Source organism: Thalassophryne amazonica, chromosome 17 (genome assembly GCF_902500255.1).
Source record: "Thalassophryne amazonica chromosome 17, fThaAma1.1, whole genome shotgun sequence".
Taxonomy (NCBI): Eukaryota; Metazoa; Chordata; class Actinopteri; order Batrachoidiformes; family Batrachoididae; genus Thalassophryne; species Thalassophryne amazonica.
The window spans coordinates 11,808,925-11,831,375 of NC_047119.1; the positions used below are offsets into that span (position 1 = coordinate 11,808,925).

Genomic DNA, 22,451 nt, shown 5'->3' on the forward strand with positions numbered 1-22,451 from the left:
CTTACAGTATGTACATGTGATTTCTTTGTTTTTCATTTTTCACAAATTTGCAAAAATTTTAATAACACTTTTTTTCATATTGTCATTATTCATATTGCCATCGTTCTAAGGTTATGAATACACCTTGACTCACTGTTGCAGGTAATTATGTACAAATGGCCAGATGGTTGTGAATGCGACATTCCATTTTTGCTAATTAAAAAATACCCGTAACACCTACATACTGTATCCGTGTATGTTTAAGCAGTTCTTACACATAACCAAGGTTGGCACTGTGTTTTTCTGAGTATCACCTGAGCATGGTTTGGGTGTGTCCCACGGGAGGTCAGCATGTAAAGAAAAGTCAGTTTTGAACATGTTCAAAATTTTTGGAAGCTACACTGGACTTTTGGCTGCCAAAAGGTGGCCCCTGGTGCCTATGTTCAATTTTCACATCAAACATGGAAAGAATATTATTATTATTATTCCAGCTATAGGGGGTGGTTCCAGATGACCAATCTGCACGTGTGGCAATTGTCAACATCAATATTGTGGACAGCCCAGTCTCAGGCTTTATCATGATGCCGTCACAAAATGTGTCACATTTTTGTGACACAATCAAGTTAATTCACTATTTTTAACCCTAATCATAACCATAACCCCCATGGCCCCTCGCTACACCCCAAATTTTGTGATACCATCACAAATTAATTTTGTGATACCGTTACAAAAATGTGGTGCATTCTGTGAAACGTATCACAAACTACTAGATCAGGGGTGGCCAAGTTCGGTCCTCGAGAGCCACCTTCCTGACACTCTTAGTTGTCTCCCTGCTCCAACACACCTGAATCCAATGAAAGACTCGTTAGCAGACTTTTAATGAGCCTTTCATTGGATTCAGGTGTGTTGGAGCAGGGAGACAACTAAGAGTGTCAAGAAGGTGGCTCTCGAGGACTGAACTTGGCCACCCCTGTACTAGATTAATTCACTTTTGAACTGCCGTGAGATCAGATTGTGTGGAAATTATATGCACTGACAACCACATTTTGAAGATGTGAGATACCAGCTTGGGAAGCTCTACCATGGTGGCTATTTGGTAAGCATATCTGGAGGTGGAGGTTCCAACCAGATATTTGACATGTTCTTCTAGTTATGATATTTTGATATAAACATACATTACTTAGACCGCAAATAAGCAATAGGTAAGTTAAATTGGAGTTGTCAGTGGATATAATGTCCACAATATCAATGTCGACAACTGCCATGCATATGTAGATTGGTCATCCACAACCACCACCAAGTTTTTGTGTTGGCGTCAGCATCAGCATACATGCCGTTTGAATCACTTCTATGTTGGGAAACCTGAGTGCTTACACCAAGCTTTCATGTCAGCATAATCTCAAGGCATGCATTTGCTGTGCTGTGACACCATCCACGTTACATGGAAGCCAAAGGTCCACATGCCTGTTCATCAGTAGTATAGCAGTGGTCAACTATTTGCATACTCAGCATGTCGCAGAAGGTTTGTTCATCTTGCAGAAAAAATGAACGAAGCAGTAGACACAACAAAGCTAATTCAAGCTGTATTGAAACAACCAGTGCAGTCCCATCAAACTGAATGGGACCACAGTGACCATGATGTTAAAGGAAAGGCAGTGGCTATCGATACATAGTTGTATTTGTATATTAAAATTCTATTCATACGTAGTGTCTCCTTCATTGGTCAATATAGGTCACGTGATCATGAGGCTACATACTTGTACATGTATTTGCTATTGATACGTAGATTTCTAAGGTAGGGGTGGTGGCCAAGTAGTTAATGCACTTGGTTTCAGTGCGGAAGGTTCCCAGTTCGAATCCCCTATCACATTTCTCCATGTAATGGGGAGTTGCGTCAGGAAGGGCATCCGGCGTAAAATTTGTGCCAATTCAACATGCAGATCCACCTGGATTTGCTGTGGAGACCCTGAGTACAAAACAAGGGAGCAGCCGAAGGGACTGACTTATGTAGATTTCTGAACTGCGTTAACCACATCAAGTAATCCTAAGAGCCCTGTCACAGTTTGATGATTTAGCCAGCGTTATGCCGACGTATGAAAAATGCGCCGAATACACTGGATATGTCGAATAAATTATGCAGTTGTCACATCTTTTTTAAATGTTATTTTTGTCTTGGTGGCTCATGAGATTTATTTTCATCGCAACATTTCAGAATGTTGAAGAATCAACTGATGCCTGTGGCAAATCATAACATTGATTAATGAGACGCTGTGACTCTTTCAACTTTTAAAATATTAATTTTCTTGTAGTGGCACAAACCGCCAGTGTTCTCTGGTTCAGGCAAAACACAGATGAATTTCTTTTAAAGCGCTACATTTCTTTAGCCGCAACAAGGAACTAAAGTATTTTCAGACATCATTTTCCAAAATCAGGACACTTTATGTGGATATGTTTTTGTGAGGCTGTGATGATGAATACAACTGAAACGAACAGGTAAGATTAAGACTTTATATTTACTCCGTGTGTGAATGGTTTTAATATTTGAAACAGTCTGAACTATTTGTATGATGGCAGCTTGTTCAGTTGATGCATTTCTACTTATGACTAAATTACAAGAAACGTGTGTCAACAATGGCATAACTTACCTACAACTTATGGCCCGTGTATGCAGGATGCTTGAGACATACGCTGGCATACGTCGAAAATATTGTGCATACCCAAACTAGCGTATGCCTAGGGTTTTTAATACGGTCAGCATATGCTGGCTAAATCAGCAATGTGTAACAGGGATGAAACTCTAACCATAACCCCCAACCCTAATAAGGCTGCATTATATACAGTAGTGTTCAGAATAATAGTAGTGCTATGTGACTAAAAAGATTAATCCAGGTTTTGAGTATATTTCTTATTGTTTCATGGGAAACAAGGTACCAATAGAGTCAGTAGATTCTCACAAATCCAACAAGACCAAGCATTCATGGTATGCACACTCTTAAGGCTATGAAATTGGGCTATTAGTAAAAAAAAGTAGAAAAGGGGGTGTTCACAATAATAGCAGCATCTGCTGTTGATGCTACAAACTCAAAACTATTATGTTCAAACTGCTTTTTTAGCAATCCTGTGAATCACTAAACTAGTATTTAGTTGTATAACCACAGTTTTTCATGATTTCTTCACATCTGCGAGGCATTAATTTTGTTGGTTTGGAACCACGATTTTGCTCGTTTACTAGTGTGCTTGGAGTCATTGTCTTGTTGAAACACCCATTTCAAGGGCATGTCCTCTTCAGCATAAGGGTACATGACCTCTTCAAGTATTCTGACATATCCAAACTGATCCATGATACCTGGTATGCGATATATAGGCCCAACACAATAGTAGGAGAAACATGCCCATATCATGATGCTTGCACCACCATGCTTCACTGTCTTCACTTTGAACTGTGGCTTGAATTCAGAGTTTGGGGGTCATCTCACAAACTGTCTGCGGCCCTTGGACCCAAAAAGAACAATTTTACTTTCATCAGTCCACAAAATATTCCTCCATTTCTCTTTAGGCCAGTTGATGTCTTCTTTGGCAAATTGTAACCTCTTCTGCACATGTCTTTTATTTAACAGAGGGACTTTGCGGGGGGTTCTTGCAAATAAATTCGCTTCACACAGGAGTCTTCTAACTGTCATAGCACTTACAGGTAACTCCAGACTGTCTTTAATCATCCTGGAGCTGATCAATGGGTGAGCCTTTGCCATTCTGGTTATTCTTCTATCCATTTTGATGGTTGTTTTCCATTTTCTTCCATGCATCTCTGGTTTTTTGTCCATTTTAAAGCATTGGAGATCATTGTAGATGAACAGCCTATACTTTTTTGCACCTGCGTATGAGTTTTCCCCTCTCCAACCAACTTTTTAATCAAACTACGCTGTTCTTCTGAACAATGTCTTGAACGTCCCATTTTCCTCAGGCTTTCAAAGAGAAAAACATGTTCAACAGGTGCTGGCTTCATCCTTAAATAGGGGACACCTGATTCACACCTGTTTGTTCCACAAAACTGACGAACTCACTGACTGAATGCCACACTACTATTATTGTGAACACCCCCTTTTCTACTTTTTTACTAATAGCCATATTTCATAGCCTTAAGAGTGTGCATATCATGAATGCTTGGTCTTGTTGGATTTGTGAGAATCTACTGAATCTACTGGTACCTTGTTTCCCATGTAACAATAAGAAATATACTCAAAACCTGGATTAATCTTTTTTAGTCACATAGCACTACTATTATTCTGAACACTACTGTACTACTAAAATTTGGAATTGTTAATACTGCTAAATACAAATAGCCACTTCCTAAGGAAACCTATGGGAAGTAATGAAAGTAGATTGGTTCATCCTCCATCTTTTCCTTGTCTGTAGGTACGGTCGGGCCTACATCACTTCCGCTTATCTATGTTTGCCATTTTGGATCGCCGCTGAAAATAAACTGTACGCGCACTCACAACCATTGTTGATATAGTCGTCTTTACCGCTGTTTATTTGCAAAGGCCTGCCGACTTGGTCATGCCAAATGTGTATGAGTATGTGGAGAGCCTTGATAGGTGTGCAAAAGTTGCTGCAGTTAAAAAGCTCGTAGTTGGATCTCAGGATCAAGCCGATGGCCTGCCGCGAGGCGAACTGTCATCTGTCCCAGCCACTGCATCTCGGCGTCCCCGTGATGCTCTTAGCTGAGTGTCCCGCGGGGTCCGAAGTGTTTACTTTGAAAAAAAATTAGTGTTCAAAGCAGGCCTGGTTGCCTGAATACCCCAGCTAGGAATAATGGAACAGGACTCCGGTTCTATTTTGTGGGTTTTCTTTCTCTGAACTGGGGCCATGATTAAGACGGATGGCCGGGGGCATTCGTATTGTGCCGCTAGAGGTGAAATTCTTAGACCGGTGCAAGACAGACGAAAACTAAAGTATTTACCAAGAATGTTTTCATTAATCAAGAACAAAAGTTGGAGGTTCAAAGACAATCGGATACCGTCGTAGTTCCAACTATAAACGATGCCAACTAGCGATCTGGCAGCATTAGTCCCATGACCATCCTCATTTACTTGGCTGATAGCAGCCAGCCATTTATCCCTTCTGTCTGGACTTTTGTGGCTCTTTGGGAGCTACAAAAAAATGCACTTTTCAATCTTTTAAGTTATTGTGGTTGGTATAGCCAACTGCAACACATGATCATGACATTCTCTGTGAAAACTGGTGTATATTAAGTAAAAAAACATGGCAGAACGATGCGAGCGCGATGGACGTCAAGTAGGAAATGAGCACGACAGCGTTTTTTTTCAATGGCTCGCTGGCTACTATGTGCGTTGCTATATGTGCGCGCATCAGGGACCCGGATGTCCAACCGTACCTATTTCATCAAGCAGCATCATTGCAAGGAATCTCTGTTTGTTAGCCATGCTATGTCTAATGTGCAAGCACAATCCTATTGTGACCATAGGACCTTTGTGGCCGGGACGGCGGTGGGATCGAACCCTGGACTGCTTGCACTAAAGACCAGAACTCTACCAAAGGGGAATTCCACGTTAGCCAAGCTAGCGGGAATGTCTTTTCAATCTGGACTTCATCTTGCTACATATCTCCCCAACATTTTTGACTTCGTCCTGAAATCACAGGTGCATTTAAGCATGTTCTGTGACTACCCCACATCCTGCCGACAACACCAGTTGTGACCGTTGGACCTTTGTGGCTGGGACGGCGGTGGAATCAAACCCTGGACTGCTCGCAATAAAGACCTGAGCTCTACCAGGTCAGCCAAACAGAAATTCCCCGTTAGCCAAGCTAGCGGGAACGTCTTTTCAATTCGCACTTCATCTTTCTACACAATGCTAACAGTGACACTGAGGCCAGGAATTAAAAATACTTTTCCAACTTTTAGAGGTGTGCTTGCTCAAGAACACTTGCCGCCCAACAAAATCAACCAAGGTTTTACCACAATGTAGCTTGGACTGCTACAGCATGAAACATAACCAAAGTCAGGTCTAAGAGTGGCTTTACTTAAAGATGTTTGAATTACACAAAGGTTTATGATGCTACCAGATGAAATTTTAAAAAATACTGCAAATATTTATCCCAAGTAAGTTAAGGTACTGAACAGGAAGTTGTTTTAAAAGCTCATAGGAGTGAAACGCATGAAAATTTGTAATAAAACATGAAAAAAATTATTTTTCCCCCTCAGTCACGTAAAAATTTAAGCCTGGCTGTATTTTTCAATGAAGGTTAACCTATTTAAGCCTGTATGCTTGGTTGGACTCCCCCGCTTGAGGAAGCTTGTCCGCCCCGGGCGCAGGCAGTCAGGGGGGGGGGACTCGACGCCGACAGCTTCGGCCGGTGTGGGACTCTGAAAATGCGCTACCACGGTGATTTAACAGCTTAAAACCAACGCCACCATGACCACATTTCGACTGTAACGACCGTTTTATGTCACATCCAGGTGAGTTCGCCCGCTTCGTTTTTTTTTTTTTTTTTGGATTCGTGGAAACAGCCGAGGCGAGGACTCGGCACAAAGCCTTTCTTTGCTGGAGAAAATGCCGGGCTGCAGCAGCCGGGAGGCCCGCCTGTGTCTTTTCAGCTCCGCGACTCGCCTCGGTTATCGCACCTATTTCTCTCATTTTGTCTTTTTTCCTCCGTCAAATAGACGTCTTCGCGCGATTATAATCCCTTTATCGTATATCTTTTAGCTGTTTGGGGGGTTTTCGAGCGATTTCCGCAGGTTTTGACAACCGTGGCCGGTACTGAGAAATATGGTCGCTCTGCGGAGTCTCGTAGCGCTGCACGCCGGGCGTCGGTGCAGTGCGTCCCGCTAGAGGCTCACGGGGACAGCCGGGGTTGCTATGGTGCAACCAGGAGCCGGAGCCAACCGAACATGGTGGGTTATGTAATGCAGAATAATCTATCCATAAATGTTGGTATGTTTGGAGAAACTTTACATGCACTTAGTGTATAACAAGCAAAGTTCCTGTATGGTTTTTTTTAGCCCATTTTATGACGTTTATGACATTTTTAAGCGGGCAGCGTGGTGACCCGGTGAATCAGTAATAACTTTTAGCATAGCATGCTGTAGTTGTTGATGAGAATGGCAAGAAGTGGGCCTGTAATCTGTTAATGTCAGACAGCAATGGCTTTACTCCTGCAGATTGCATACTTGGATAGTGAAGTGAATTTTCCTTTTGTGCAGGAAGGTGGCTCTTTTGCACAGCATGGAGATCTAGTTATGGGTTTTGCAGGGCTAAAATTTGAATGATCTATTTACAGAACTGCCACACATCAGGTCTGGGTTCAAGATAAAAAGTCATATTCCACACTTTTTCAGCAAGCTCATACTGTTCAGCAGGTGTCTTAAGATGTATATTAAGTAGAGGTGGGTGATACCGAGAATTTGGTATTGATCCGATACCAAGTAAATACAGGCCCAGTATCGCCGATATCGATACCCATACTTTTTCATATTTAAGCTTCATGGATCCAAAGGACCTAGGATAGAATTTCGCCAAACATTGTACGTGACAACAAAATACTTTATCGCAATCAACATTTTTGCTTAAAAAAAATCACACAACTTAAAACAAAATCTCCTGAGGTAGAGGGCTGACAAACCACAATATAAGGGTGCGCTGCTCCGTGTTGTATGACGCAGCGCTGCTCTTACAGACAGAGAGTAGACTTTGATGAATCTGCATGCGCAGCAGTCAGTGCGTGTGGGAGAGAAAAAAGCTTGAGTATCGATCTTTTTACACAAGGATCATTTCATATCAGTACCAGCGTTGGTATCAATATTATCGATATTAGGATCGATCCAACCACCTCTAATATTAACCCTCCACCCCCCCCCCCCCGTGCAGTTTCTGGATGATTTTTTTTTTTTTTTTTTTTTTTTTTTTTTTTTTTTTAAGAGGTTATGTTACTGCCCCTGTTTGTTTGTGAACAGCCTGGAGCCCACAATTATTCATTTATCATCATTATTATTACTATTTTGTTTTGTTTTTTTACTGAAGATTTGTATCCTGATAGGAAAGAACAGATTCAGTTTTCAAGGTCATAGGTCAAAGGGCAAAGTCAGGAAGAATGTTGGGAAATCGGAGAAATCCAGATCTTTAACATTGAATGAATGTTCAATGATTTGTAACTCTGTCGAAAAAAGATCAAATTTCTTTCATATTTGAGTGTTGTGTAGGATGGTGTCCTTTATCGACTGACAAAGTTTGATCTGGATCTGATCCAGATTCCAGATTGTGCCCATTTAAATTTAACATTGAAAACCCCATTTAATGTATAGTTTCCATTATATCTTAATCAAACATGCTCCAATCTCACTCATATTTGAAAGTGAGGTGCAGACTGGCACTCACTATCACTTGACAAAGTTTGATCTGGATCTGAGCCACATTCCAGATTTTGTGCCCATTTAAATTTAACATTGAAAACCCCATTTAATGTATATTTTCCATTATATCTTAATCAACCATGCTCCAATCACACTCACATTTGAAAGTGAGGTGCAGGCTGGTGCTCACTATCACTTGACAAAGTTTGAGCTGGATCTGATCCGGATTGTCGATTCTGTGGACATTTGAATTTAATATTGAAAAGCCTATTTTGTGGACATTTTGCATTATATCTCAATCAAAAGTGTCTCAGTCACTCTCATTTGTGACAATGTGGTACAAACTGGCACTCTTAATGAATAGATTGTTTGAGCTGGATCTGATCCGGATTGTGAATATAGCAGATATTTGATTCTTTGTAACATTGAAAAGCTCTTTTGATCTATCTCTCTATATCTCTATCTCTCTATATCTATATTAGTATTATATTTTAGCTTATGAGAAGCCACTTCTAACAGGACTTTAACGTTGAAATTTTTTTTCTAAGGTAAAAATTTGCAAAATTGGAAACTAGTGTTGGCAGATGTTTGTGCTATATGAGCGCTGTGCTCTAGTTGTTTCTTTAAAAAAAAAAAAACCTTTGGTCATATTTTTACTCCCTGTGGGCCCATTTTTCACTGCACCTGCAAGTCATGCACCTCAATGGAAACTGTACAGTCATGACAAGTATAACAGTGCAGTAAAACACAGATGCCACGTCAAGAAAAAAAATGTAGGTTTTGTTTCCTTCATAATTTTGCAAAAACTGAAAAAAAAAATTCGAAAGCGCCAACAAGTTGCCAATATTGTGGGGGAAAGCCGGGGGTCCACGAGCTGTAAGTGTGTGTATGCTTCTTTTTCTGTTCCACTGTCTGATCATTCTTTCGTTCTTCTTCTCTCTGACTCAGACTGAGATTCACTCATTCACTTCCAGACTGTGACACAGCCCAGTCTCAGTCCTCTCCCTTTGTCCTACCACATCAGCTTTTCCCTTCATTTTGCACATTGTGCAAAATGAAGGGAAAGGGCGACGTGAGAGTTTTGAGAACAATTCAATTTATAAAAGCGCCAAATCATGACAGCGTCACCCCGAGGTGCGTCACACAAATGGTTAAAAAACAATTTAAAGTGAATTAAAAACAACAAATTTAAAAACACAATTAAAAGATCATGAATAAATAAATAAAAGAATAAAGTTAAAAATTAAAAAGGATGCAACGCACTGATGAAATAAATGTGTCTGTATCAGACTGTCTTATCGACACTGGGAGACTGTTCCATAAGACTGGGACACAATATGAAAAGGCTTTTTGACCCACAGACTTTTTCTTCACCCTCAGAACACAAAGCAGTCCTACATCCTGTGAGTGCAAAGCCCGGGCCGGTACATAGGGTTTAACCAGACCAGCTAGGTAGATCGGTGCCAGTCCATGAACAATTTTATAAGCCAATAGCAGAACCTTAAAATGTGATCTCACAGAGACAGGAAGCCAATGGAGAGATGCCAGAACAGGTGTAATGTGGTCAAACTTTCTGCTCCGTGTCAAAGGTTTGGCAGCAGCATTCTGAACTAATTGGAGACCCCTAATACTGGACTGTGGTAACTCTGAAAATAGGACATTACAATAATCCAGTCTGGAAGAAACAAAAGCATGGATCAGGGTCTCAGCATCAGCCATGGACAAATTAGGACGAATCCTCGCTATTTTTCGCAAATGGAAAAAGGCACCTCTCGTGACATCCTTAATGAAGGCCTATGAAGGGCAAAGGACAATGCAGGATCAAAAATCACCGCAAGGTTCCTCACCTTGTCCGTATGATGTATGATACACAAACCTAGGCCAAGCGCTAGCTGATCAAATTGATGCAGATATCTTGCTTTACCAAGAACTTCCAACAACTCTGCAGTATGCCCTCAAATGCTTCTAAACACCAACACCCTTCCCACACTCCCCTAGTTTTATCGTTTGCACACATGCACTCGGTGGCTACTTCTGTAGTTACACATGTTTAACTCCTCGTTAAAGTAAGTACCAAATCAGTCTATGGCATAGCATAAACTCAGTGAGGTTCGGCACGTAGACATGGTCAAGAATATCTGCTGAAGTTCAAACCAAATATCTAAATAAAGGAAAAAAATATGATTTCAGTCACACCCTTTGCTCAATACTTTGTTGATGCACCTTTAGCAGCAATTACAGCCTCAAGTCTTCTTGAATATGATGCCACAAGGTTGGTGCGCCTATCTTTGGGCAGTTTGGACCATTCCTCTTTGCAGCACCTCTCAAGCTCCATCAGATTGGATGGAAAGTGTCACCACTCTGAAAAAAAAAAGAGAATAATGATCTGTACCACAAAAATGTAGCGCTGGAGCTACCTGTACTTACAAGTAGAATATACAAAATGTAATAACTGCAGAGCAATAATTGAAGTACCGCACTTGCATGATATGATGTTCACAGCAAGGAAATCACAGATACGACACAAAGCTATTTTTGTTCATTAGCCAAGAATTTTGGTTTTGTGAACTGTACATCAAACTCAGTTTAATTGCTGTAACCAAAGGCATATTTCTTTCCAGATTAAATACAGCAGATAATTATGGAATGACTCAGTGCTGAGGAAAAAACTGTGCCATCAGCAACAACAAAAATCCCAATCTTTGCTCCTCCTCCTCCTCGCCAGTATTTTTGTTGGCCTGTATCCTTTGAGGCATAGATTTTAATGATGGAAAAACAATGTTCGTATTGTCCATCAAGCTGGTTTCAGCTGTCTCTGTGATAATGTGCAGTAACATTATATTTGTTGTTCTACACTCATAATGATAAAACTGTTTGGACTGCTGAATAACTGCATTCGATACTGTAACATCTATTAATGTTACTACTTCAGAAGGCTTTATGAATGCAGTCAATGCAGCGGTGTGGTTCCATTGTGCGGGTGCTGACAGACGCTTTGTACAAGTATTTTAGGTACATTACAGAACGACGGCAGACTGCCCCTCTTTACGTCATGGGAAACCCCAGTAATTCTTCCGTCATTAAAATTTATATTGTAAACATTAATAAGAATGGACGTATGGACACATTCATTCTTAAGGATTTTTTTTCTTAACCACTTAACCCTCTGGTGTCTGAGGGCATTTTTTGGACAGTTCACTTGCCTGGCATAAATGTTTTATTATTGCTGAGGGCATTTTTTGGACAGTTCACTCGCCTGGCATAAATGTTTTTATTATTGCTGTTAACAGCTCTCCCTGCATCCCACAATCAAGTTTTACGTCTCTTTTTTTCAGGACAACCTGTGCTTTCAGAATATATATGTTTTTGTTGTTTTTTATAAGTGTAATAAAGGTTTACAATCAAAAATAGGCAAGGACAAAATAAAGCAAAAAATAATTTTCCACACAAATCTATTCAAAACACACAGGAAACTATAATAAACAACTGTTTTGACACTTTGTAATTTGAGGTCTTGCGTGAAAGACTGTACAACAAAAGGTTCAAACAATAAAAACAAATGCACATTTTGCACAATATATACAAAATGGTCTATGCGTTTTGTTGTCCATTGATATGGTAAACAGTGCTTTACGCAGAGAAAGCAACAGTTATCCAGTAACATTCACATGCAAACTAGTGGAGCAATCCTGATAGTTACACACTTTGTTTGAGCACGTGAGATTGTCATCAGAGGCTCTCCGTCTGCTCCATCTGCTTTCCCTGACCGCTGTGCGTAATGGTTCAAGGCACACTCACTATGTACTAATAGTATGTAATCATTGGAGCACCCAGGGGGCTATTCAAATGGGCCAACTAGTAACATATCACTCCTGAAAACGATCTTTAGTTTTTCATGTGAGGTAAATCTGCCCTACGATTGTATTTTTGGAAAACCATGTGACGGAAACAAAGGAATTCAGCCGAGAGGGCGGGACCACATCTCACTCAAGGCCTGCCCACAGGGAAATGACGTCACTGACACGCATGAAAAAACTCAAGCATGCGCACGAGGGTTCAAGCATGATTAGTGTAATCGCATGTCATTCAAATCCATATAGTTTTTTTTTTTAATAAAAAGGTAGGATACTTTTCTGATAGACCTCGTATTTGATCACTTCTCACATTTTAAAAGAAAATTGCATGTTCTTAAGGTGATAGTTGCATCGTCTTCTTTTGGTGGTCTCCTTCAATTTCTAAGAAAACCAGGTTGTGCATTGCCTTGCAGAAGTATTCACCCCATTGGGCTTTTACACATTTTAACTTGTTTATGCCATTTTCTATGCCCACTTACTCCATTCAAGGGTCACGGGGGAGGGCAAACATAGGGTATTAGGTGGGGTGTATCCTGCACAGGACACAATGTCGCAGGGCAAACATGGAAAAACTAAACAAAAAGAAAACTTTCACACCTGCACACACACCTACAGCCAATTCTAAAGCTTCCATTTCCCTAACATGCATTTTGTATGTGGGTGGAAGCTGGAGCACCGAGTGGGAACCTTTGTCATTTCAAACACAAAAATTAACTGTGACTTGGGACTTGCTGATTCATGTCTTGAGAGTGACTTGATGGTGACTTTGTCCCACCTTTGCCCTTTATTATAACAAAAGTAAATCATCACTTTTACAAGGAGTTTGCTTTAGACAAGTCAGGGGATGGATTTTTTTCATTTATATCAGGTTGTAGAATTTTTTTTTTTTTTTTTTCTATTTGAGCTTAATGAGGTAATTTTTAAAATTTTAACAGAACTTTTTGTGTGTTTTAAAATGGCATAAACAAATTAAAATGTTAAAGCCCAAGGGGTGAGTACTTTCGCAAGGCACTGCATATAATAAGGTTTTTAATCCTTTGACCATCTGGAACTGTCTTTGCGTTGTCATTTACCAGGCAGGCAGTACACATTTTTATTAAAAATGTGGATTGTAATTTGAGCATTGTTTATTTTATTTGATGGATTTAAAAAAAAAAAAACCAAAAAAAAAAAAACCTAATATCTCAATGCTCCTGTTTCTCTTCTCAGATTAGCGTTGTGCTGTGATCGGAGCCAACTGCTCTCCAATGATCCAGGACCTCATCTCACTTGACTAGAATGTACTTGATGAATGTACCTCCTGTTGCAGCAACGCACACAAAGTGGAGAACATGTGGTCCATCTCCAGGCTATAGCCTGCCAGTCTGCTTCAATGACTCTGACACTGAACTCTCCACCAGAGACACACCTATCTCCAATAAGGTCCAGATGATCATAGAGAGCCTAAGGAGCACCCAGTCTTCAAACGACATGGGCGATGAGATAGATGGAATTGTGTTACCAGGAGAGGAAGGTCATCCCCAAGTCCCTAAGGGACCTTCTGTGGGACCTCAGTCCAAAACTAGAAGTCTAACACAAAGCCGACAAGATGCTGTGGATGTCAACCACGATGGCCATGAGTCGGACAGTGATGACTCTGTGGACAGAGGAATTGAGGAGGCTATATTGGAATACCTAAAGGAAAAGGATGCCCACAAATGCAAAGCTGAGTCACGCACTACTCCTCGCCAGACTTTCAACATTCCCATGAAAACTTTGCCCCCTGAGGATTCAAGACACAACTCTGAAAGCGCCACATCTACGATGAAAAACAACCAGTTTCCAAAAAGTGACAAGTCAGAGACCCCAACAGCAACAGCTTTTACAACCATGAATACGTGTATCAAAACTGAGGCCGACCTTGATGAGAATGCAGTGACAAAAATGGATTTAGTTAAAAGTACAATATCCAAAAGTACTACGTTGCCCATTGAAATGCAAAGGGGGCCATGTAAGACAAGCAACCTCTCTACAAAAGTGACAGTTAAAATGGATGAAGACTCTGGTGACTCCAGTAGTGATGATGGTATTGAAGAGGCCATTCAAATGTACCAGTTGGAGAAAAAGACACAACAGGACAAACAGGAAGCTTCTAAGGCACAGCCACTAAAAGAGGAGTCTGACTCCACCAGTGATGATGGCATTGAAGAAGCAATTCGCTGCTACCAGCTTGAGCAACTCAAAGAGAAGAATGCAGTTAAACCATTCATAAATAAACAAAAACCTCTTACTAAATCATTAATAAATAAAAGTATGGAACGCAGGAAAATAAACAGGCTCACCAAGAAGAAGACTAAAACTGCTCTATCTTCCCTTTCATCTGTTTGCACACCCAAGAACACGCTTTCAGAAATCCCTAGCAATAAAGGCAGTGGCTTAATTTCATTGAAAGTTGAAAGACTCAAGGAGCATCATAGCCCAGCCCCTACAAAAGTGAACACGACAGCAGAGCTCATGTGTGCTGAGGCAATACTAGATATTTCAAAAGCTGTTATGCCTGGGGCGTTCCTTCATAATGTTGGTCTGAGCAGTTGTGCCCCCATTGGCACAGTGTCACTTTCTGGTAACCGCCCGCATGAAGGAAGTGATGACAGCTCAGTTGATAGCGAAGAGGGGATTGAGCAAGAAATTAGGAATTTTCTTGAACAGAAGGCAAAGATGCATAGCCAGTCACCGAGCTGTGTTAAGGCAGTAGAACAACATACTGTGTCTGAACCAGCGGATGCGACAACTAAAGGAGGCACGGACCGAAAGAAACCCATAAGACTGTCTTTGACACAAAAAAGAAAACTTAAAGACCAAATGCATGTTTCCAATATGCCACTGGTGGCTAATAAAAGGAAAGATGCAGCTGTAAAGTCTTTACCCAAATATGTGAAAGAGTCCGGTCAACGAGCGTTTTCCTTGCGAAGTCAAACACAGCCAGTTGCTTCAGAGAAAAGTGGTGAGAAAAGCAGCTCACTTGACAGTGATGAAGACTTGGATACAGCCATAAAAGACCTGCTCAAGACAAAAAAGAAGATGAAGAAAAAGGATAGAGACCTGAAGAGGAAATTACGGGGCCTCATGGATGATGGACCGCTGCTAGAAAGCACTTTATGGAGCAAAAAGGTAAAACCTGATTCTATTTCCAAGTGTGGCAGTTTGAAACGAGACCACAAGAGGAAGAATGACATAAGAGACAAGTCCAGATTAAATACGAGGAGCATGTTCCAGCATAAAAACACCAAGAGGAATGGGGATAATGAAAATGAAGGCGAAATGGAGATAGTGAAAGAGAGTGGAGATCGAGGCATCCAACTGATCTGCAGTCCTCAGGACACTTTGAAGGCAGACAGCAGTTCAGTAGATAGCGACGACAGCATCGAGCAGGAGATCAGGAAGTTCCTGGCTGAAAAAGCCAAGAGTTCCAGTGCAGACAAAGCAAAAGATGGAGCTACATCAGAGAACACTCCTGCTGTGACTTGTCCTCTATTTAAAAATGAAGATACTAAACGGGGAAATCAGGAGGCTGATGTCTCACCACAACCCCTTACTGTCCTCCCTGTGCAAATGTCACTCACTAGTCCTGAAATTAAAGATATTAAACAAGAAAATCGGGAGGTTGATGTTTCACCACAACCTGTTACTCCCCTCCTTGTGCAAACTCTACTCACTGGTCCTGAAACTAAAGATATTAAACAGGAAAATCAGGTGGCTGAAATTTCACCACAACTTGTTACTTCCCTCCTTGTGGAAACCCCACTTGCTGGTCTTGAAACAAAATCTCAAGATAGACTGCCGTTTCTTGGCAACCCGGTCTCCGCTCTCGGACAATCGCAGCTGTCGTCAGTCCTGACCAGCAGCTCAGGCTCTTTGGAACCAGCAGATGGAGCAGGAGCCGCTAGAACTGAGCGAAGGAGATTTTGTGCAGGAAGGGAGGGGATGGAGAGAGTTTGGACGCTTCCAGACCCCAACATTGTTCAGCCAAACTCTGCCTCAATCAAGTGGCGCCAGAGCCTTGGACTCCCTGCTGTCGACACAAGGACTCTCAGTCGAACCCTATTTCATATCACATCCTCCTCGAAAATGGCTGAGATTCCCTCAACAACCTCACAGTGTGTAAGTGGGGGTACATCCCTCAAATCAGAAACATCAGTTATTATTTGGCCCACTCCAAAGACCAACAAACCACTTGCACCTTTTGTCGGCTCTGCGGAGACGAGTGCAAACGCAACACTCCCGTCACCTGGCCAGCATCTTTTATCGCCTTCCAGACAACACCAAAGCGCGTCTTTTGCACGGACCTTTGTATCTGGAGGCCAGAGGGCACAATGGCCTATGGAGGGAGATGCAGAGCGAATGGTGCAAATCACGAAGGACCAGAGTGTGTTTGTCAAACTGGAATCAAATAGGACCAATCATGTCCAGGTCCGGAGCAGGGAAATGTGCAAGGGAAAGGCGAGGGAGGACTTTGTAAATGCAGAGAAAAGAGAAGGGGAGAGCAAGAAAATGGGTGAGAAAGAAATTCATCTAGAAAGATTGGAGGAAGATTTTATAGATGAATCAGATTCTGAGGCAGACAAAAGGAAAGATCCAGAGAAGCAGGGAGTTTCCACATTGTGAGTACAGGCACTTTTTCTTTCGTTGCTATGTCCAATAGAATTATGTACCAACATTTTGAGTTCCGTACTTTATTCCGACCTGTTAACCAATATAACGGGTTATGATCATGCTTATTCATGTATAGGCTTGAAGGGAATTTTTGTTGATGAGATAAAACAGCAGGCATTTGTTTAATGTCTGTATCACAGTGGCAAAATCACAAGACATTTGTTTTGCTCCTTAATCCACATTAAGCCTTTGAAAAGCAATACATTGTCTTTAGATACTGTCAGAGGAGCGAAGAATGTCACCATCTTAATGCAGAAGACATTGCAGAAATCAATCTTCAAAGCACTTCACATTCAAAATGTACCAGTGGGATAAGATGCAGGTAAATTTCAAGAAAAAAAAAAAACCTACATACTGTACTGTTATTAAATACATACTTATTCAGTACATTTAAGAGAGGTTTGTAGTTGGTGTGCAAAAGTTATAAAGTGTTTACTGCTGAGGTTTTGTGTCCCCATTAGGGACAAATCAGTAAATTCAGAATCTTCACTGTTCATCAGTCAGATTCATGTTCAGGTTGTCATCCAAATGATAGTTACGCACCTTCGATTTGATGATGGGGAAATGACTGGAGTGGCGTTCTCAGGCTCAGAATTTGGGCATCCAAAACAAATTTCATGATGACATTGGCACTATATATATATATATATATATATATATATATATATTTACCAACAATGTATTTTCCTCTTTATCTACTCCCCCAAAAAATAACCCCCCAAAAAAAGCTCAGTCAGGGTTTATTTAATCTTGAGGGGGGAAAAAAAACTGTTTGGTAAACCTAAAAAACAGATGAGAGTGCTAACTTGGCAAAACGTTGGCGTATGGGCCAAGGAGTGTATCCCAATGGGGCAGCACAGTCTCGTTTGAACCTCTGTGTGATATCGCGGGATTTGACTACTTCCGGGGACAACCCGCCACTGTTCAACACAAACAGCATAACTTCACACGGAAAGCACGTACTGTTTTGTTTTTGGCTGCAAACACTGAAGCAGTCGCGAATGTACTGCTTTTTTAGGAGAAGGGAAGACGAGGCAAATGGAAGAAGTCATGTCCAGACGTTTTACCCTACACACCTCGCCAGAGTAGCTGTGTTTGCAACCGCCTCAACATGTTTGAGTTCTATGGTCATAAACAAAGCACACCACATGTCCACTTTCCACCGCATCGTCACTTTTTCTTTGCATTTTCACTTTCTTTGCCGTGTAATTTGCCCAAATACTCAGAGAAACTGCTGTATTTCTGATGGGGACATACAAGGGCTGTCATATTTTAATCGGTTAGTGCCCACCCTCAAACGAGACTAAGGTGCCCAGTTAGGGGTGAGATCCAGGGTTTATTTTATTTCATTTTATTTTATATTTTTGTCATGTTCTTTCATTTTCACACATTTCTGAAGAGATAATGTATATATTAGGACTCTACACATGCCTGCTTTTTTCGTAAAGATCTGTGCATTCGCTTGAGAACAAACTCAGAATTTGCGATGACATACAAATCTGGACTTCACATGTTCCAGATTTTTTTTCTCTCTCATTAATGTGTATTATCTTGAGAAATTCATGAAAATGTTGAAAAATGAGCCATGTCTTGCAATTTCTTTTTATTACTGGATCTCTTTCAGAAGGTAATGGTTTCTTCTTTACCCTGTACACCACACTTTCACCAAGTTTTGAGAAAATTGGTTAAGTAGTTTTTGCGTAATCCTGCTAACAGATAAACAAAAATATAATCATTAAATGAGTGAAGAACAAAATTCAACATTTCTTTGTGCATGTTCGCTGAAAAGGGTGGCTCAGCGATTCAACGGGTGAACAATATGCATATTTTCAGTAGACCTGCATTTATTTTTTTTTATTTACTTTCTTTAATGAACAGGAGGTTTGTACATTCTGTGAATAATTTCATATCCCAAGACACATGACACACAATACAGGAAATTTCACAACACAATAAGAATGTCCTTTGCACTGCTATTTCTCACTCAGGTCCAGAGGAGAATCATTTCATATTGTGTGCTCACTGCATCATAACCATCCATTGTGTGTTACATGTGTGTCAAAGCATTTTGACAATTTTTGGAATGCTTTCTCAAAATCTGTCAAAACCTGAATTCTTCTAATGGCAATTAATTCGCTCCTTATTGAATATATTCTTTCTAACTTTGCACACTGTAATTTACAATATATGACCTTCAGCTGGCAATTTTAAAACTACAGTTATTGGAACACCAATTGTGGATGCAGCCTTTTTCTTTTTTCCCCTCGTCTACCGTGAAAATACTACACTATATCGTCCTCTCAACTGTGAGACAGTCTTCACTTCACTGTATAGTTTTAACGCACAGATGTATGTTTAATGCTTAGTTTTTGAAAGCCACTAATGTATTCTTGATATTACATCTACAACTTGATGTAATATCTTAAGAGAATCCAAGCGTTTCCTGTCTTACTAGAGTTGGTGTTAATTTCTTTGGTTAAAAAACACACAAAAAATTCCAATGTGGGAAAAACTATTTATTTTTGTTTATAAAAATGTTACTGAAGATGCTGCACATTTCCAGAATTTGTAAATATTTTGTAAGTTTTTTTTTTTTTCTTTTGCTATTTCAGATGGAAAAAAAAAAACCTTTTTTGCTGTGTGTTTTGTGTGCATCTGTGTAATAAAGAGTGGAAACCAAGCAATAATGGCTCTTCATCAGTAATAACAGTCCTTTAGAAAAGTGTTTCATCTACAAGGCTGTAATGTTGAATACGTGATTGGAACTTTAAGAATTTCAAGGGTGGGTCTGATATGTTTCCTGCTTTGCCTTGCCCAGGTCTTTGTCCCGTGCTATAGACCCTGGTATCACCCTCAAACCTTGCATAGCTCTTACAACAGAGGAAAGAAGCAAGAGGTTCAGCAGGAGGTACATGGCTGAAAATATCAAGAAGGTACAATCATACCGCGGTACAACTTGTGCTGTTCCTTATAGTACTTTACTATTTGATTCACTGTTTGACATTATATGTCAACACAATTTAGTGAGTGGACACTCAATTGTAATGGTTCAACCTTAAAGCAATACCACTGATTCAAACTTGTTAGCTTTATTGTCAGCATGCAAGTGGAATTTCAAAGTGGTGTTTTGCTTTAGAACAGTTGTGAAAGTACGTCCCTCTAAGTTACAACTGAAATTGGCAGTGTGAGTGTGATACCCTGGCCTCTGAATTTGGCGACAAGTTTTCCTGAGCAGCTCTTCAATGCAGCTCGTGGCAGGTTGGCATGCTGGACTCCATTTGGCTCTGCAGGCTTGCCACACGTCAGAGTTCAATTTTGTCACCAAATACAGAAAGAAACATCGGGAGTTGAGGACGGCACACATGCTGCACATTTCCTGCGCTGAGTGGGTGGGAGTAAAGAAAGCGCCAAGAAAAGGGACTTTTCACAACTATTGCTGAGCGGCATGCCTGCCTGGGAGGACTTGGCACCAAAGGCAGACGTGTAAAGTTGTAGCTCAGCTCATTATGGCATCAAACTTGTCAAGATTCCTGCAAATTATTTCTTTGTGATTCAGTAATACCATAATATATGGTTCTGTGTGGCCTTGACATAATCCTTATGAAATGTTTAATCCATATTGGCTCTAAACTTTTTGAATTACAGTTATTACTTTGAATTTGGTCTTTCAAGGTTAACCACAGCCAAAGATTGTAGACCAATAGAAAGGTGATACATGATTGGATAAAAACATTTATTATTAAGCACTGTTGTATCTTTGAGTCCTTCAAAATAGCTCCACTAAATATTTGCTTTATATGTGAGCATTGGGTCAAGAGTTTGACATTGGCATTTGACTTTTTAACCAATTTTGTCTTCGGTTGACCCTCAGTCATTCCACCGGATTTGGTCAAAATCTGATGACAAGTCTTAGTATTTTGATAACACTGGCAGAAGGACACACAGCCCTGAAAACAATAGGCCAAACCATTGCACGCAGGTGCATTCAAACATGAAATGCTGGCTAGTTGAGGATTTTCTAGATCCAGTGGAGGTGAAATGTGTTCTATGATTGGTTGCAGGACCAAACAGCAATCATCGGGCATCCTGTGCGGAGCAAGTTGGTGCAGCGTGTCAAAAGAAAGCTTCAGTTTGTTTCAGTGAATAGGTAGGGAATTGGTCCCCAACAGATTTATGGTTACATTAATTGGATTGATGAAAATATGCTCACTTAGAACATGTTTCATCTGTTTCAGGACCTGTCAAGCACTGAGCCACCACACCAACAATTAACGAAACTTCAAATTCTGGTGGGACACAAGTGCAGTTGATGGTTGATATCTGCATTTGGGGAACTGTTATTATTGGGCCTGGCAAGGTTTGCTAATCAATCAGTTACAGGATAATTTCACACTCATACATTATTTTTTAATCCTACTGCATGCTTTTGTTAGATTTTGAAAATAATTATTTGTTCAGTTTCGTAAAGTTATGCAGCCAAAGGCCCCCCTCCTTTATTATTTATTTATTTGACTTTTATGGTTTATTATTTGGTAGCAGCTTTAACTTCTATTGAAGTCTGGCATCATAATGTATATGGCTTTTGTTTTCTACCTTTCCCAGTTCATTTTCTTCCATAATTCTTTGCAGTTGTTCATTTACAGTTGTGTAGTTATAAAACTAAAAGGTTCTTATGGAGTACCCATTATGTACATTGTTTCTTATTTTTACTTACAACAGTGGTGTTGTGTTTTCATTGTGGGTTTGTTCTACATTCAATGTTTGTAACAAAACGTATTCGCGGATGTTTTTATGAAAGGGAAAAAATTGTAGCTGTTGCATTGTAATAATTTTTTTTCTTATAACAGTCCATTGTCACAGCAGAACTAACACTTCCAATGCCAAAGTGCTGTCAGGAAACCAGGGGGGGGGAACGGTACGGAATTTGGAAAATAATACTCAGGCGAAAGTGAATAAAGAAACTGTGGCGGGATTGTTTTTAGAGAAAGCATATAATGTGAGTTTTTTCGGAAAGTTATATTTGTTGGGAAGGTGTTCAGTTTTGTCAATGGGTTTCAGACCAGTTTTAATGAGTAACTGATTCTGGTCAAATAAGACAAGATATCTAAGACTCGTTAGTGGTGCAGTCAAAAATCAAGGCAAAATTCAACAAGCACTTAAAAAAAAAAAAAAAAAGCTGGGGAAAAAGATCAGATAGACAAAGCTGTCTAATTTCGCAAATGAGGTCAGAATAGCGTGGAAGAGGACCACAGAGAAATGACATATGGAACAAATAAAGGCACTTAAGTTATGTAAAATGCACAGTACAGATGAGGTAGTTCTCCACAGCTGAGTACTAGTGAGAGAAACCATCAAGTTGCCCACATAATGCTGAAGTTAGTTATAGGCTTCTGTGCATGTGACTGCAGAAACTGGTCATAGTGTAGAAATGTGCCTGTTACCAGTTACACAGCTGCAGGGGGCTGCGGTGGCATTAAAAAGGATCATCTAAAAAAAAAAAAAAAAGAAGAAATTTCAGTTTCCCAGAAGACGCATGGGAAATTTGAGCCTTGATCTTC

General features: G+C 40.4%; 1 protein-coding gene across 2 annotated transcripts; it reads left to right on the forward strand.

Moving 5' to 3' along the window:
- The first annotated feature begins 6,299 nt into the window (after positions 1-6,299).
- Positions 6,300-22,026, forward strand: ppp1r26 (protein phosphatase 1, regulatory subunit 26). Of its 2 annotated transcripts, XM_034191743.1 has the most exons (5): positions 6,300-6,457; positions 13,411-16,841; positions 19,712-19,826; positions 20,955-21,040; positions 21,129-22,026. In XM_034191743.1, the coding sequence occupies exons 2-5, from the start codon at positions 13,480-13,482 to the stop codon at positions 21,163-21,165; spliced, it is 3,600 nt and encodes a 1,199-aa protein (XP_034047634.1). In that variant the 5' UTR covers positions 6,300-6,457; positions 13,411-13,479; the 3' UTR covers positions 21,166-22,026. The 2 variants fall into 2 exon arrangements, with proteins under 2 accessions (XP_034047634.1, XP_034047635.1); XM_034191744.1 differs by lacking the exons at positions 20,955-21,040; positions 21,129-22,026 and adding an exon at positions 20,566-20,604.
- Positions 22,027-22,451: the final 425 nt, after the last annotated feature.